Source organism: Balaenoptera acutorostrata, chromosome 21 (assembly GCF_949987535.1).
Source record: "Balaenoptera acutorostrata chromosome 21, mBalAcu1.1, whole genome shotgun sequence".
NCBI classification, from domain to species: domain Eukaryota; kingdom Metazoa; phylum Chordata; class Mammalia; order Artiodactyla; family Balaenopteridae; genus Balaenoptera; species Balaenoptera acutorostrata.
The window spans coordinates 8,244,736-8,263,302 of record NC_080084.1 but is presented as its reverse complement, the minus strand read 5'-3'; the positions used below and the strand labels follow the sequence as shown (position 1 = coordinate 8,263,302).

Below are 18,567 nucleotides of genomic sequence, written 5' to 3'. Positions count from 1 at the left end.
TCTGTTTCACTCAGGTTTATTGAGATATAATTGACACATAACTGTGTAAGTTTAATGTGTATGTGTTGACTTGATACATTTATAAATTACAAAATGATTACCACTGTAGTATTGGCTACCACATCCGTCCCATCGCATAATTAATTTTTATTTCTCTTTTGTGGTGAGAACATTTAAGATCTACTCTCTTAGCAACATTCAAGTATATGATGCAGTGTTATTAGCCATCATCACCAAGCTGTACATTATAATGTATAATTTATATTCTTTACTGATACTCTCTTTTTTACGAGTCAGTGTCATCATTCCTTTACTTCTTTAAACATGGCTCCTATCAGTTCCATGTTTACCATAGTTGCTTTAAAGTTTCGTGTGCTAAATCCAATAAGGTCTACCTCATAGTTTCTAATGACTGCATTTTCAAATGTGTGGATAACATTGTTTTATTGTGCTTACTATTTTTTAAATTCTTGTTTCTACTTTTAAGCCAGGATTTTTGTGGTTGACCGTGGGTGAACATATCTTAGCAGTCAGCTAATGACTGGTCAGAGGCTATGCTCCAACATTTGAGCTAGTAAGGCTTCTACCCTTTGCAAATTGATTTGTCTGTTAGGGAAAGTATTCAATTTTCATGTAATTTTCAAGTCAGGTAGGTTTTGATTTTTATAGGACTTTCTCACATCTCAGGTAGTGAGTAATGTTTCAAGTTCAGCCATGAACTTGTCGATATCTTAGACCCTTTTCAGTCTCTCCTGAGCATGAGTGTTACCTGGTGCATGAATGGAATATTACAGACTGTAAAGGATATATGGAAGGTTGTCAAGACCCATTATGGCTATTGTATCCCCCCCCAATTCCATGTTAGATTTCTGGCTCATCTTCTGGTCTGTTGCTTGAAATAACCAGTATCACAGCCTAAGTTTATCTGTGATGATGTCCTTCAATATTCATTTGCCACAGAGATCACTATTGTTTTTGACAATATATCTGGGCACGTAGTTTTGCCCTACTCTGCACCAAATCAAGTTATCCTCCTCTGATAGGGAAGTGTCTGGATTTTATGGCTTGACCTACCATGGTAGAATTACCACACAATACAATTTGAGATGTGGTTGGGGACAACCTCAGGTGAAATGTCACAGATTCCCACTGCTCTTACCATAGAATTAATAGTTTTTCTTTAATTAATATTTCTCATTTTAATGCCCTTAGTCAATTGCCAGATTCTTGAAATGTTTTTGACATTTTTGTCTTTTATCATTGCTTATTGTGGAAAGGATTTGCAGACCTCATTATTTCACCATCTCAGGAGTCCCACTCTCTGTAATTAATTTTTTAATCACCCTTAGTTTGTGAACTTTTCTTCTTATAGGTTTCACATATTTGCTAGGTATTTTGTCTTACTGTGTTTGAAAATTAGATATTTTCATATATTCTTACTTCTATTCCTTGTTGTAGTCATGTATAGATTCCTGAGACACTTTTTGTTGCTCCATAACAAACTACTCCAAAATTTAGTGGCTTAAAAGAACAACTATTTATTTAGCTCACAATTCTTAAATATCCTCTGATCTCATTAAGATCTCCTTGTGCTGGACTGGCCTCACTTGTGTACTGTTAGTAAGCTACTGATTTTGCTTGGAGTTGGCTGGTCCACTGGGTGTCTCAGCTGGCATGTCTTATCTCTGCTTTCCAATGATATTTGTATCATAATAATGTTATTTTTGTACAAGTTTTTGTGTGGACATAAGCTTTTATTTCTATTAGGTAGATGCAAAAGGTAAGAATTGCCGAGTTGTGTGGTAACTCTATGTTTCACATTTTGAGATCCTAAAAAACAATTTTCACCATTATATATTGCACCAGCAATGAACAAATGTATGAGTTCCAGTTCCTCTAAATTCTCAACTGTGTTTGTTATTGTCTGTCTTTTGGACTTTAGCCATCCTGGTGGGTGTGAATTAGTTTCTCACTGTGCTTTTGATTTGCATTCCCTATTGTGTAATAATGTTGAGAATATTTGCATTTTCTTATTAGCTATTAGCATATTTTATTTGAGAAATTATTTGAATTCTTTACACATATTTCATTGGGTTGTCTTTTTATTGTTGTAGCTAAGTATTCATTATATATTGTGGATGCTAGACCCCTATCCAATATATGATTTGTAAATATTTTTATCCATTCTGTGGGTTATCTTTTCATATTTTGATTGTGTCATTTGAAGCATAACATTTTAAAATTTTGAAAACATCAGTCTTTCTCCATTTAATGTTCTTGCTCTCTCCAAATATCAATTGACCATAAGTGTTAGAATTTACTTCTAGAAATTGTTATTTTATTGATCTATAACTCTAATCGAATGCCAAAAGCACACTGCCTTGATCATTACAGCTTTGCAGTTAGTTTTCAAATTGGGGTGTATGAGTCTTCCAACTTTGTTCTTCTTACTTAAAATTTTTGCAGACATTCTGGATCTCTTTCACTTTCATATACATAATAAGGTAAACTTGCCAATTCCTGCAAAACAATGCTGGAATTTTAATAAGGATTATATTATTTCTATAGATCAATTTGGAAATTATTGCCATCTTAACAATAATAGGTCTTCCAATCCATGAACACAGGTTCACTTTCCATTTATTTGTATCTTCTTTACTTTCTTTCAATGGTGTTTTGTAGTTTTCAGTGCCTGTTTTGTACTTCTTTTGTTAAATTTATTTTTTGGCATATTATCATTTTTTGATACTATCGTAAATGGATTTATTTTCTTAATTTAATTTTAGATTGTTTATTGCTGGTGTATGGAAATGCAATTGATTTATATATTGATCTTGTATTCTCCAATTCTGCTGAAATCACTTATTAGTGCTAATGTTTTTTAGTGGTTTTCTTAGGATTTTTATATATACGCATCTTTTTGTCTGTTAATAGAGTGTTTAACTTCTTTTTCTATGCAGATGCCTCTTGTTTCTTTTCCTTTACTAAATGCTTTGTCTAGAGCCTCCAGTGGAAGCTGAGATAGTAACAATGAGAACAGATATACTTATCTTTTTCCTGATCTAAGAGAAGTAACACTTATTCTTTCACCATTAAGTGTGATGCTATCTGTGGGTTTTTAATAGATGTGCTTTATCAGGTTGAGGGAGTTCTCATCTATCCCTAGTTTATTGAGCTTTTTTTTTTCGTTAGTCAAATGCTTCTTCTGTGTCTTTTGAAAGAATGTCCAGCTTCCCAAAAATCTACAAACAATAAATGCTAGAGAGGGTGTGGAGAAAACAGAACCCTCTTGCACTGTTAGTGGGAATGTAAATTGATATAGCCACTATGGAGAAAAAAAATAGAACTACCATATGACCCAGCAATCCCACTACTGGGCATATACCCTGAGAAAACCATAATTCAAAAAGAGACATGTACCACAATGTTCATTGCAGCACTATTTACAATAGCCAGGACATGGAAGCAACCTAAATGTCCATCGACAGATGAATGAATAAAGAAGATGTGGCACATATATACAATGGAATATTACTGAGCCATAAAAAGAAACGAAATTGAGTTATTTGTAGTGAGGTGGATGGACCTAGAGTCTGTCATACAGAGTGAAGAGAAAAACAAATACTGTATGTTAACACATATATATGGAATCTAAAAAAAAAAAAAGTTCTGATGAACGTAGGGACAGGACAAGAATAAAGACGCAGATGTAGAGAATGAAATTGAGGACACGGGGTGGGGAGGGGAAGCTGGGACAAAGTGAAAGAGTAGCATTGACATAAATACACTACCAAATGTAAAATAGACAGCTAGTGGGAAGCAGCTGCATAGCACAGGGAGATCAGCTCAGTGCTTTGTGACCACCTAGAGGGATGGGACAGGGAGGGTGGGAGAGAGATGCAAGAGGGAGGGGATATGGGGATATATGTATACGTATAGCTGATTCACTTTGTTATACAGCAGAAACTAACACAACATTGTAAAACAATTATACTCCAATAAAGATGTAAAAAGGAAAAAAAGAACCATGTGGGTTTTGGTCATTATGTTCCTTATTCTACAATGTTTTGAAATACATCTATTGGTTTTTAGACATTAAGCCAAGCTTGTATTTCTGAGATAAATCCAACTTGGTCGTCGTGTATAATTCTTTTTATGTGTTGCATAAATTGGTTAGTATTCTGATTAGGATTTTTACAATAATATTCATGAGGAATGTAGTTTGCTTTGGACTTTTATTTTCTTGTTATGTCTTTTCTGGTTTTCGTATCAGGGTAATACTGACCTTATTGAATGAATAGAAATGGGTTCTCTCCGATTTTATAGGAGAATTTGTAACGAGTTGGTGTTAATTCTTCTCTAAATGTTTGATTGGATTCACCAATAAAGCCTTCTAGAACTAGGTTTTTCTTTGTGGGGATTTTTTAAATGCATATTTAATCTTCTTGCTTGTTACATATTCTGTTTCTTCTTGAGTCAGTTTCAGTATCTGTTTATTACAAGAAATCATTCATTTCATCTAAGTTACCTAAATTGTTGCCACATTATTTTTCACAGTGTTCATTTACAAGGCTAGTTATTTCTCTGTTGGTTAGTGACTATAACCTTTTATCCTGAATTAATAATTTTTGTTTTGTTAATATATGTTGTTTTTTATATTCATACTTCAATCATTTTGCTCTGATTTTTATTAATTTCTTCCATTTCCTTCCTTTGAGTTCTTTGTGTTTGCTTTCCTTTCACTAATTTCCTAAGTGGAAATTAGTTATTTGAGATGGTGCTTCTTTTTTTTAATATAGCTATTTCTGATAAGTTGCCTTCTGAGCACTGCTTTAGCTGAATACCATAAGTTTTACTATGTTGTATTATAGTATTTTCTAATTTCCCTGTGATTTCTTCTTTGATTACTGGTTATTTATAATCTATTGTTTAATTTCCACATACTTTGAATTTCTCAGATTTCTTTCTGTTGTTGATTTTTTATTTAATTTTTGGGGTCAGAGAGCAATTTTCTATTTTTTAATTGTTTTAACTCAGTTGAAGCTTATCCTATAACCTAGTATATAGTCTATTCCTAGATCATGTTCCATGAGCTCTTGAGAAGCGCATGTTGTGCTGTTTTGGGGTGGAATATTCTATAAATATCTGTTGGTTTAGGGTTTAGTTTTAGTCTTCTATATCTGTGTTGAGTTTTTGACCAGTTATTCTACTACTGAAATTGTGTTCTTAAATCTCCAAACATTATTGTTGAATTTTCTATTTCTCCCTTCATTTGCTCATTTTGTATTTTGTGTAATTTTTAGGCTCAGTTCTTAGATGCATATAATGTTTATAGTTTTATGTCTTCCTGATAGACATCCCAGTCCTTGAAAATGTACTATGTCTTCTGTAACAATTTTTTTTTTTTTGGCCATGCCGCACGGCATGTGGGATCTTAGTTCCCTGAACAGGGATCAAACTGTGCTTCCCTGCAGTGGAAGCATGGAGTTTTAACCACTGGACCACCAGGGACATCCCTTCTGTAACAATTTATATTTAATTGTTTTCTTTCCTTAATTAAGTCTGTCAGTCTCTGATGTTTGCTTGGATTATTTAATACACTCATTAATTTTTTTGGTGGGAGGTCTTTCAAATCAACTGAATAGCTAATTTATTTTTTAAGGACAGCACAGCATACCATTGTATTTATATACCATAATTTATTCATTTATTCTATTATTGGTGAGTATTCACTTTGTTTCCCGTTTTTTAAATGTTGCTTTGTCACTATAAATAATGCTACATGAAGTATCCTTAGTCATGAGTTCCTACACCTTGGGAATTTAATCTCTGTGAAAGTAGGTCACCAGGAGTATGGATGATGGGTCAAAGGATATGTATGTAGTTTAATTTTAATAGATATTGTTCATTGCTTTATAAAAAGGCTGTAACTTTTTGCATCTCCAAGGTAAAACTGAAAGTAGTATTTTCCTCTCATACCTGCCAACGATTAGTTTTATATTTCTCTTTAATTTTTGTCAGGCAATGGGTATAAAATTATATCTCATTGTAATTTTAACTTCCATTCCTTAACTGAGAATTAATTTGAACATCATTTAATGTTTACTGGCCACTAGTATTTTCTTTTCACTGAACTGACAACTTAATCCTTTTGCTCATTTTATTAATGGCTGTTTGCCTTCTTGTCAACTTATAAGAAAACTTTGAATATTAAAAATATTCATGCTTTGTTCATTATCCACTCAATGTGAAGTAGCATATCACCTGTTTTCTTCTAGGTGTTTTATGGTTTCAGGTCTTGCATTCAAGTCTTTAATACATTTTGAATTATTTTTTTGTGTATGGTGTAAGATAGTACAGTTTCATTCTTTCGCATGTGTTGTACAGTTTTCCCTACATTATTTATTAAAGAGACTGTCCTTTCCCCATTTGTTGTAAACTAATTAACCCACGATAATGTGTTGGTTTTTTTCCTGAACTCTCTATTCTGTTCCATTGATTTATGTGTCTGTTTTAATGACAATACCACCCACAGTGCTTTGTATCAGTAATATAGTTTGAAATCAGGGAACATGATGTCTCCAGCTTTGTTCTTTCTCACATTTGCTTTGGCTAGTCAGGGTCTTTGTAGTTCTATACAAATTTTAGGTCTGTTTTTTCTATTTCTGTGAAAAATGCCATTGACATTTTGATAAGGATTGCATTGAATATGTATATTGCTTTGGGTAGTGTGAACATTTTAACAATATTAACTATTCTAATTTATGAGCTTGGAAAAACTTTCCACTCATTTGTGCCTTCTTCAGTTGCTTTCATCAATGTCTTTTAGCTTTCAGTGTAAAGACCTTATCTCCTTGGTTAAATTTTTCCTAGGTATTTTATTCTTTTGATGCAATTGTAAGTGGGATTGTTTTCTTAATTTCTCTTTCTGATAGCCTGTTATTATTATAAAGAAATGTAACAGATTTTTGCATATTGGTTTTTTATCCTGCAACTTTGGTGAATTTTTCTTAGTTCCAACAGTTTTTTGGTGGAGTCTTTAAGGTTTTCTATATATGTCAGCTGCAAACAGTGACAGTTTTACTTCTTTTTTCCCAATTTGAATACATTGTATTTCTTTTTCTTGCTTAATCTCTCTGGCCAGGACTTCCAATACTATGCTAGATAAGAGTGGCGATAGTAGGTATCCTTCCCTTGTTCTTGGTCTTATAGGGAAAGTTTTTAGCTTTACACTGTTGAGCATGATGTTGGCCGTGGCCTTTATTATGCTGAGACACATTCTCTCTGTATTCACTTTGTTGAAAGTTTTTATCCTGAAAGGAGGTTGAATTTTGTCAAATGCTTTTTCTGCATCTATTGAGATGATCATATGATTTTTTATTCTTTATTTTGTTAACGTGGTGTGTATCACATTGACTGATTCACAGAAATAGAACCATTCTTGCATCCCTGGAATAAATCCCACTTGATCATGATGTATGATCCTTTTAGTGTGCTGTTGAATTCGCATTGCCAATATTCTGAGGATTTTTCCACCTATATTCATCAGGAATATTGGCCTGTAATTTTCTTTTCTTGGGGTGTTTTTGTCTGGTTTCGATATTAGGATAATGCTGGCCTCATAAAATGTGTTTGGAAGGCTTCCTTCTACTCTTAATTTTGCAAGAGTTTGTAGTGCCTTTTTTTTTTTTTTTGTAGTGCCTTTTTGTATTTTTTTAATATTTTTCATTTTCACATGTTACATCTATAATAATAAATAATATTTTAAAACTAATAAATTGGTCATTTAAATAACTTCTTAACTCATGCTTTTAAATTTTAAACATAATAACCATCATTAAGTATTAAGCAATATATATTTAGATCTAAAAGGCAATTATCTTTTTCAGTATAATCGTATGGGTTCTGATACAACTGTTGTCACTCAAAAAATTTTCCAGTTGATTGGATTGACCAATGCTGTAAGTGTTTGCTTTTGCATTTGTTTGTGTTACTTAAACAATTCTCAGACTTTTATTATGACCCTGCCTGAATACACATATTGTGTGAAAGAGGGCAAATATATAATCATCTTAAGTTTCAGTTTTCTAACTGTTTAATTGGAGTAATAATAATTGTAAATACCTAATTAGGGTTTTGTAAGGCTTAAATTAAACACTTGACGTTGGGCTGGCTTAAGCACAAGCATATCAAAATGTTACTTATTACTTGTTTTATTAGTGATATTTATTACTTGCTAATAGAATTTATAAGATCCAATCCGGATTTAGAGTTTAGGTTTTTAATATTTACATCAGTATAGTGTTTATTTTTGCAGATAAATTCCCAAATCTATTTAAACCATGTAGTTTGAACATATTTTCTTTATGTCTTCTATTTTAGATTTTTGATTCATTTAATATTACAGTAATTCTATCTTCATTAGAGCTTTGGATAGACGAAAATAAAATTCCGGTAACTGGAGATGCCAATGAATTATTACAAAGATTTTTAAAATGGAAACGATCTTATCTTGTTTTGCGTCCACATGATGTGGCATTTTTACTTGTGTAAGTATATCTTGGCATTACTACATCTTATACATTAGAAAGCATATGTAATTTGACCTAATTTCTGACAGTTGGCAGGACCTTAGGGAAAAAAATCTTGTGTCATTTTTTTATGTACAACATCCTGTGAATATTATTTTTCACAACACAGGTTTTATAGCAGAATTACTAATATCAATTACTCTATTTATTGGCTGATAGCTAAAACTCACTTCAATCTTATTACCATGTTTTCTTACCTTGAGTAGATAACATATCATTAAATGTGCCTAACTATACATAAAATATTAACAATATCTATCTGAAAAAATATACCTGAATTCTATGAATATAGTAATATGACCTTCTTTTAATGCTTCATTTCCATAAAATCAAAACAAAATAGTGATGAAATGGAAACACTATTGTACATTTCAGTATCTCTGACACACTATATTCACAGTGAGCTGCACTTTAAAAAATATAAGCCTCCCTTTCTATTTAATAATCTCTTTGGTTTTCTCTTATCAATATTCAGAACCTATATGTATTATATATTATCATATTATGTAAAAATCGTGTATATAATTATAAAATTATAATCTTTTAAGTTATTTTTTGTCCCACAAATACGCATGACTTTGCATGGCTAGGGCAGGCTAATTCTATCTGATTAAGGGGAGACTTCAACACATAAGCTTACTCTGCCCATTTGTCAACTTCATTGGCTTAGCTTTCTACTTTTAAGGAATTTTATTTATTTTTATTATTTTTACATTATAGGAATCAGTATAATTTTTTTAAATTACATAAAAAAATCTTCATTATTCTCTAAAAATCCATATGATAATACACTTTTTATTATTTGTTTTTTAAATCTATTTGCAAAATAAGCAGACACGTTTAGTCCCTTTCTATGCTTTGTTATCCTAGTGTTAAAGTGGAAATATCTATGAATTTGTTATATAAATATGCAAAACAAAAAATATTAGGTAAATTTAATATTAATTGTTCTTAATTTTACAAAACTTTATGATTTGCTTCTTTTTTAAACTTAAGTTACAGAGAAAAACCAAATTATGTTGGTGCAACCTTTCAAGGGAGGCTGTGTGATAAATACTATGGAGGAGGTGTTGCTCTGGTATGGTATGGTTTAAGTTACTTGGCTAAGATGTATAAGTACGATGCTGTTTAGAGTAATATATGATTAACTATTTCTGTATTTTATTATGGCTAAGTATATTAAAATTTGCATAATGATTCTAGGGATCTTTGTTCCTGCTGCTGACAGAAATGTGTGAACTATAAGAAGTCCTCATTTAACTTAATACATATAAAATTTTTACAATTTTCCTCTTGTGAGTTCAAATTATCCTCTTTTAGAAAGTTAAGGTAGTGATCTATTTTATAGTCTTATAAGAAGCTCATAAATTTTTCATATACTCAATATTTAATAACTAATTTTAATTTCAAGCTTAGATTTTGATCATTTTCTTAATTATGTAGCTGATTCAATTATGAAGCAAGTTAAAATAAAACTTTTGAAACTATTTATCAATTGCCGCAAAATGCTTCCTGGGACATAGGTGAAGAATAACAGAATCAAATGCACTAATTGGCATTTCTATCTTAGTAGAAAATCTTGGTTTGCTTAAAATTGGTATGTTTTTGCTCCTATTTAATAACGCTTTGGTTATTCTGAAGTATAAAACTTGCCTTTTAAAATTTGTTGTGTGTTTGTACAAAATAATCTGGAGATTGAGGAGGGCTATGCATAATACTCTTGTTTAAGTACACAAGTTAAGTGAAGATATAAGAAGATGAGTCAATGAAATGGAGACAAATTTCATCTTTAAAATTCATAATTCATGAAAATATGGCTTATCTTTTATGGGCAAATCATTACCTAGTCTCAAAAGCTCGAATTTGGCTGATTTACCTAGTCATATGCAACACAGAAATCTTAAGACTTTCACATGGAGCAGGCTTAGTTACCAAGTGGAAGGAAATCTTGTTTACTGAAAAAGAGGGCAGTGGTCTCTGTAGTGAAAGGAGCAGAGAGGAACCCTTCTCGTATTCTTCTTTCTTATTCTCCACACTTCACTGGGGTAATCATTGCCGAACTTTTCGCTGGAAAAAATCAGCAGTAGCTAATGTTCACAGGAATGTGATGTTGAAGAAAACAGGTGAAGCTCTGTCCTCTGATATTTAAACATCCACCACCCTCCCTACCTAATCACCCAGAGCTGTGGAATAAAATCTAGGAAACACATTCTTCTGAAGCTGCTTCTTCCTAAAGTTTATGGGTGAAACCACAACCCAAGTAGTTTTGGGGTGAGTAGAAGCAAGTAAATATAATCAGCAGGAGATTTTTGATGTCTGCAGCTGTTTGCCCTTGGGTCATCCACTTATCTGTCCTGACGCAAGTTCACTCACAAGGACAGACAAATTAGTTCTTGGCATCACGAGTTTTATACATTACATACTACCAGACACATTATCTGTTGACCTCAGTTCATGGACTATACAGATCATGGGTATTAAACTTCCTCAGAAAAAAGCACACTACACAACATTGACCACTTGAAGCAGAACTATGAGTAGTTGTAGGCCAGGAATTTCAAACAAAACAAAGTGTACAATATCATAGAAAAAGACTAGTTAGAAACATTAGATATGAACAATATAATAGTTATAATAAATTGCATGAGGGATACAATTGATACATATGGAGATAAATTATCGAATTAGGATCTCTCTCAGAAGACATCAGAAAAGTTCAAGGAAAGATAAAATTAAGAGACATGGATGATTAAAGTCAAAAGAACAGTTCTAAAGAAAAAATGGTGATAATTTCACAGAATGACAGTCACAGAACACTGTCTCCAGCCACTACCAGATCAGCAAGGTGCCTACACCAGGAAATCCCTCCTGGAGTCGCCCCATGATCCCTGGCAGGAGGGGAGGAAAGTGGGTTGTCTGGTGAAAAGGACACATGGAAAGCCAAAAAAGAAGAGATAAAAATGCATACCAACAATGAAATGAAAATGTCAAAGGAAAATTGTTATGTTTCTAAAAAGAAATAAATCATATAACAATGAAGACGTTCAATAGTCAGAAAAGCCACACTGGATGCAAAAAGACTTTACGCTTAAAATATGGAGCTAAAAGTACTTTGAGGGCATGATTCATATCTAAAAAAAATTCATTCAAACAGAAGGGACAATAAAAATACTCTCAGGCACATAAGTCCTCAAAAGATTTGCCAAACAAAAGACTAACATTCAGAACATATTTGTAGAAATTACTTATATTTATGAAAAGCCACAGGGATTATGAAAACTAAAGAGAATAACTGTTGCTGAATTTTATCGTTACCTTAAAATGAAAATACCTGGGTTGGGGTGTGTGGCAAAGAAAGGTATGTCAATACTAAACCAGAACTCATATTCTATGATAGTGTAGAGATCTTTAAGGGAGAGATAAAAATGACATGAAAACATATTATAGAACTTGTCTTCTTAAGAAAACAGCAAAGATATTGGTATGTTTTAGAAAGAAGTAAGGGTATATGAAATGAATGTTGGTCTTAAGAACAAATAAGAAGAAAACTACACCATATAATAGTCTAATGGAAGAAATGTAAAGACAGCCAAGGAAGGAGAAACTTACAAACAATAATGTAAAATAAAATGAATAGAAAATAATCAAATGAAATGTTTTAAACATACCCCAACATAATGACAATCATGTGAATGTAAATGAATTAAACTCACCAAGTAAGAGGTAGAGTCTCTGATGGATTTTAAAAATTTTAAAGACAGAGTAGGAATATATTAATAAAATTACAAAAATAATGGGGAACTACTACAGATATAAATAACATTTAAGAGATAATAGAACAATTTATAACTTAAATAAATTTGAAAACTTAGACAAATAGTACATTGTTAATAGGAGCCCATAATTTACTAAAAGTTACACAAGAAGAACTAGAAATTCAGAATAACACCAAACTATTAAAAGAATTGATATATTATTTAAAAATCTCCCAAGGGGAGAAACAATGCTTTTAGGAACACATTCTACACAATTTTGAGGGAACCAATTATTTCAATCTTATATTTGCATTTCCTAATAAGAAGATACATTAGAATAATATGATAAAAATTGATGGGATCTGGAGTAGGCTATTTTAGCTGGGGTGATCAGAGAAAAACTTCGAGGAGAAGGTTTTTAAGAAGAGGAATGAATGATGAGACAAAGGCAGTCATTGCAAGACCTAGGAAATCAGAACCCATGAAAATGATCATTAAATTCAAGGCTTTCAGATGGAAATGAATATCAAGAACAAGATGGTTGTGAAAATATTGATTGTCGAAGTAAACAACAGACTAATCATATAGAGCCTTATGGATCTTGGTAAATCGTTTTGGATTTTATCCTCTTTGCAAGGAAAAGGCACTGGGAGTTTTGAAGCCAGAGAGAAATATTTCTCTGGTTACCTTATAGAAAAGTGATCGTAGAGGGGTGAGGATCCACAACAAGGAGACCATATAGGAGACAATTGCAGATGAATGGTATTAACTGGTGTTTTATTCTTGGATATGCGAGAAGTAGCTTTTATCTGGTATATATCATGAAAGCAGAACATATAGGGCTTGCTGACTTACTGGATACATGCCATGAATGGCATGGAAACATCTAAACATCTTGATTATGCTCAAGATTATTCTTGAGAAGCTAGGTAGAGGAAGGCAGGGCAGCTGGCTTTGGAGGCAGAGGGGAATATAAGGGTGGAAGAAAGTTTCATTTTGAACCTGAACCTGTAAAGTTTGAGAGATGCTTGTGGTGGTGAATTTTATAAGTCAACTTGGAGGGATTTGATGAGATTATTTAAATCAGTGAAATCTGAGTAAAGCACATTGCCCTCCATAATGTGGGTTGGCCTCATCTAATCAGTTGAAGGCTTGAATAGAACAAAAAGTCCATCCTCTTCAAGCAAGAAGAAATTCTTCATCAGAATACCTTCAGGCTTCCTCTGTGCCATCGGCTCTCCTGTGTGTCCAGGCTGCCAGCGCACTCTGCAGGTTTAGACTTGCCAGCCTTCAGAATTGTGTGAGCCAATTCCTTATAATAAGCCTCTTCATGTATAATATTCCTTATCATATGTGTGCTATTGATTCTATTTCTCTAGAGAAGCCTGATTAATACAATGGCTAATAATTAAACATAAATATATACTTAAATATTAAACGATAGGTACAAGATAGGGTTGATGATGATGAATAGATGATAGATACATAGATAGACAGCTTTATGGCTCCTTTCTCCAGCACCACCTTGTCTCAATAACTATAGTTTTATGGTAAATCATTGAAAATGATAGTGTAAACCCTACTACTTCCTCTTCAGACTGATTTAGCTTTTCTAGGTTTTCTGGCTTTCTCTTTTAAAATCAGCTTGTCCATTTCAACAAAACCTACTCGGACTTTGGTTTTTGAATTGAATCTTTAGGTCAATTTGACATCTTAACAATACTGATTATCCATGACATTGATAAACAAGTGCTTTTTATTGCTTCGTATAACGCTTCATATAATGTAACCGATAAAAAGAAGTACTGTTATACTCACCATTGATCTCAAAAACTGTATGTTGGGCAAAAGAAGCCACAAACAAAAGAATCTTTACTTCGTATGCCATTTTTCTGAAGATAAAGTGTAGGAAAGATAAACCATATTGTTAAACATCAGAATAGAAGTTAAATTTTGTGGAGAGATAATTCCTGAAAACTTGCTGGAGAGAACTTCCTGAGTGATAAAAATATTTTGTATCTTATTCACTGTAGTGGTTGTGTAGGTATGTGTCACATGCACACATACATGCACTTCACAAATATGTGTGTATATATGTATGCACAAATAATATGTATAAATAAATTATGAATGTGTATATGTGTGTATATAGATATTATATATATACATATATGTATGTGTATGTATATTTATATAAAACTGCATCAAGGCACTTAAGATTTGTACACTTGCCTTAAGATAAAATTATTTAAAAAGCATGAAGCCATCATACAGAATAAAATGTTATTATTAATTTCAGAGGGACAATAATCAAGATTTTTTTTTAAGTTTTAATTTCAGCTATTAAAAATTATCAGGTTGTTTTCTCTTTATAAGTTTTAAACTCATGTATAATGCTACAGAAATTTTAACCCTAAGAATAAGAAAAAGAACAGACTATGTCACCAAAGGAAAATTAATGTATCAATGTTAACATAAAACAGCAAAATGTTTTTCAAGTAAAATAAATATGAATTTTAAGTGATTCATTATTTAGGATGAAACATACTTTGACTATCCTTATATGAATAAACCTGAACTCATATGTACCTAGCTAAATAACTATAAAATAGACAAAGCAATAATTAATCTCTCAGAACAAAATTTAGAAAATTTGAACACTATTGATAAGCTTTGTCTGAAAGGCCTATGTAGAATCTTGATTCCTAAATTAGAGACTATAAAACATACATGGCAGACACATTTATAGAAAATGACCACATAGTACACAATAAAGGAAGTCTCAATACTTGTCAGGAAATTTCTCAGCCTAGTGATTGGCACATAAGAAGCCATAACAAACACCAGGTGTCGTTCTTGTTATTTGACAACTGTTGTCCTAAGCAGGCATTATTCACCAAAAGAAACTAGTCTGCTTAGTTGTAAATTTTTTCTAAAAATATTTTTAAAAATCCAATGCTAAATATAATTTTACTTTTTCCCTTACGTTATTTTCATAACAGAAGTAGTCATAACCATAACTTTTAGTAAATTCTCGTACTCCAGTCCATACGTTTTTCAAGGTTTTTGTACTAGTCTGTTATGGACTAAGTTGTGTCCCCCTAAAATTCATATATTGAAGCCCTAACCCCCAGTGTGGCTGTATTTGGAGAAGGGGTCTTTAAGGGAGTCATTAAGCTTAAAGCAGGTCATAAGCCTGGGCCCCTAATCCAATAGGATTGGTGTCTTTGTGGGAAGAGGAGGAGCCAGCACACAAGGAGGGAAGGCCACTGAGGACGCAGGGCAAAGGCAGCCCTCCAGAAGCCTGGGAGACAGACCTCACCAGAAACTGACCCTGCTGGCACCTTGAGCAACGTTCTCTGTGATATTGTTTGAGGGCAGCCCAAGCTGACTAATAGAAGTAAGAGTGTCAGAAAGGGAATGTAAAGAAATTCCATCTCAAATACAAAACCGTGTCTTTGATCCTATGATACAAGGAAAGGAGAGACCAGAACATATGCACTAATCAGAAGATAAAGAATAAAAGAGCAGCTGTATATTGGGATTTTATACAAATAACATGAAATTTTTTGGATGTTGTTATTTCCCTCTTACTGCGCTATGAGTGATAATAAGGAACAGGAGAGATGGAGAAAAAGAAGCAATTGTAAAGATATATTGATAGAATGATTGCCAGGCCTTTTCTACAATATCCTGAAGATAAGAAAAGCTGAATAACTACACTGATAACATAATATTCTCTTATTTATTATATTATTATTTATAATATCCTATTATGTAAATGTTCAAAATTTATCAGAATCCATCATTTTCTTCCCCATAGAATCAAGCATTCCTCCTCCTCCTCATCTACCTCCCTTTGCCCCCTCCCCCTCCTTCTTCTCTTCTTTTTGTTCTTCTCCCTCCATCCCTCCTCCCTCCCTCTCTCCCCCTCTCTCCTGCACCCCTCTCTCTCTGAAAATGGATGGTACATTCACCTGTGTTATTTTGATAGAGGGACCATTTATCAATGTGTACGCAAGATGTAGGGACGTTGCATTACCTCAGGGCTAGTAATAAAGAAATGTAATTGTCACCCAGGCTTGAAGGAAAGGACGTCAGTTTATTAGAGTTATACCTGGAAGGTAGAAACCTCTACTCAAGGGTTCGGACAGTCATAGGTACCCTGGAAGTGATGGTAATAAATACCCTGCTCTTTTCTCACCCTTTCCTCCCCATTAGACCAAATCAAGGTAAGAGAAGAGGGCAAAGGAACACTTTGACATAATCCATTGGTATAGTCCTTCTGAGCTGGAGAGTAGGGTGGAAAGTAATGGAAAGTTGATTGAGAGAGGCAAACAGAAGATACCAAAATATATCCCTAGGAATCTATCTTGAAGTATAGTCATCAATGTTATTAGATATATTTGAAGGGATATTGTGATTTGTGGATTTTTCTTAAAAATCGTATGTTCAGTATGGTCTAAGCGTGCTATAATAAGCATCTTACATTTGTTAAAAAGTGATAAAAGCATTTAGTTTTGAAAATAAAGTTTAAGCCACTGTGAAGAGTCAGCATTCTTATCATCAGTCATTATTACCATAATATAAATTAATTCAATGAGCTAATTTATGCTTTTTTTTTAAATGCATGAAACAGCATATAAAATATTATCTCTTATAATTAAATTATAAATGAGCACAAACTGTTCATTTATAATTGATACTGTGTGTGTATATGTGTGTGTCTTTAAAGACTTTCTTTTATGAGTACAAACATGGTTATAGCTTTTGTTATATATGATTAACAAGTTATTAGGACAAATATGTTCTTGGCCTGATGCCACCAAATGAACCATACATTTACATTTTTGTAAAATTTCACACTTCACTTTTCATATTTTCCTTATATTGATAATGGTACCTGTAACATATTAGGCCAACATGGATGGCACTTCTGTGATTAACATATTTGATGTCTCTATTCTATTTTATCATGTGACTATTTTTAATAATTACATTATACTCCAGGTAAATAAATTATCTCCTAAAACGTGAATGTATACATGTATGTTTTTTTCCCCAGCACCCCAGAACCATAAGTCTGGAATCACTTGCAGTTATTATAGCTCAATTACTGAGCCTTAGTATGGGAATAACTTATGATGACATCAACAAATGCCATTGCCCAGGAGCTGTCTGCGTAATGAACCCAGAAGCAATGTAAGATGCTTTGCTTTTATATGCTTTACGTATATAGTTTATATGAAAATAAGTTTGGTGTATTTTGTTTATGAAAGTCTGTGCTATTAAAGTAATTATTAATGGTCGAATATAAACTGTGGCCAATGACCCCAGATCAAAATATGTATTCCAGTGCCCCTGCTGCATATCTCAATATTTCTTGTAATCTAATGTCACACTTGCTTTCTCATGTGACCTACCTCTACATTTATCACTATGTTACTTGCATGATTTTATAATTTAATGCATGATTTGATAAGGCAAATATGGTCTTGTGTTCATTATACAAGAATGATTTATTAGAGGAGGCCTTTTGCAATAGTTATCATGCCTCAAAGGCCTACTGAAGTTTTTGCTATTATCCTCAGTATTTAGAATATGCTATGAGATTTTACAGAATTAGAACCAAATAGTCAGGAGATTTACAGAAACCATCATCCAGTCAGTGACTGGACCCAGTCTCTTATACTTTTTATTTTTTTTATTTTTTTTAAACTGTAATCCAACAGTACATTTTATTTAATTTTATTTAACAATACATTTAATTTCTTTTATATTATCTCTAATATTTTGCCTTTTTTTCACTTTCCAATTTCTCCCCAAAGCAACTTAATCAACAAAAAAACTTAACCTACAATCTTAATGAGTGTTGAAATTTTTTTCATTAATTTTTTAACATAACTTTGATTCTTGTGTAGATATGAAAAAAATAGAAATTCCACTTAATATAAATATAAATATAAAATATAAAATTATGGCCTGTATAAAATTGGTGGAATTATTAATACACATATAGAAACCATTCATCTGTGGAAATGCTTTTTTAAAAAGCTTAGTTTGACAAATTACAATCTTGCAAAAAATGCTTATTAATCATATCTTTAAATGCATTGCATCATTTGAATAGCATTGCATCATTCTAAAATTTTGGACAACACAGACATTTTATTCATCATTGAATGGCAAAAAAATGATGTGAAAATCTACTATTTGAAGGA

The 18,567-nt window shown here is 32.4% G+C and overlaps 1 protein-coding gene across 1 annotated transcript in view; it reads left to right on the top strand.

Moving 5' to 3' along the window:
* ADAM2 (ADAM metallopeptidase domain 2) overlaps positions 1-18,567 on the top strand; it is a 100,553-nt gene that overhangs the window by 38,818 nt on the left and 43,168 nt on the right. Inside the window, exons 8-11 of the mRNA XM_007178418.2 lie at positions 7,890-7,961; positions 8,383-8,549; positions 9,588-9,669; positions 17,412-17,548. Of these exons, the coding sequence (XP_007178480.1) occupies positions 7,890-7,961; positions 8,383-8,549; positions 9,588-9,669; positions 17,412-17,548 (458 nt within the window). The remainder of the gene's footprint in view (positions 1-7,889; positions 7,962-8,382; positions 8,550-9,587; positions 9,670-17,411; positions 17,549-18,567) is intronic.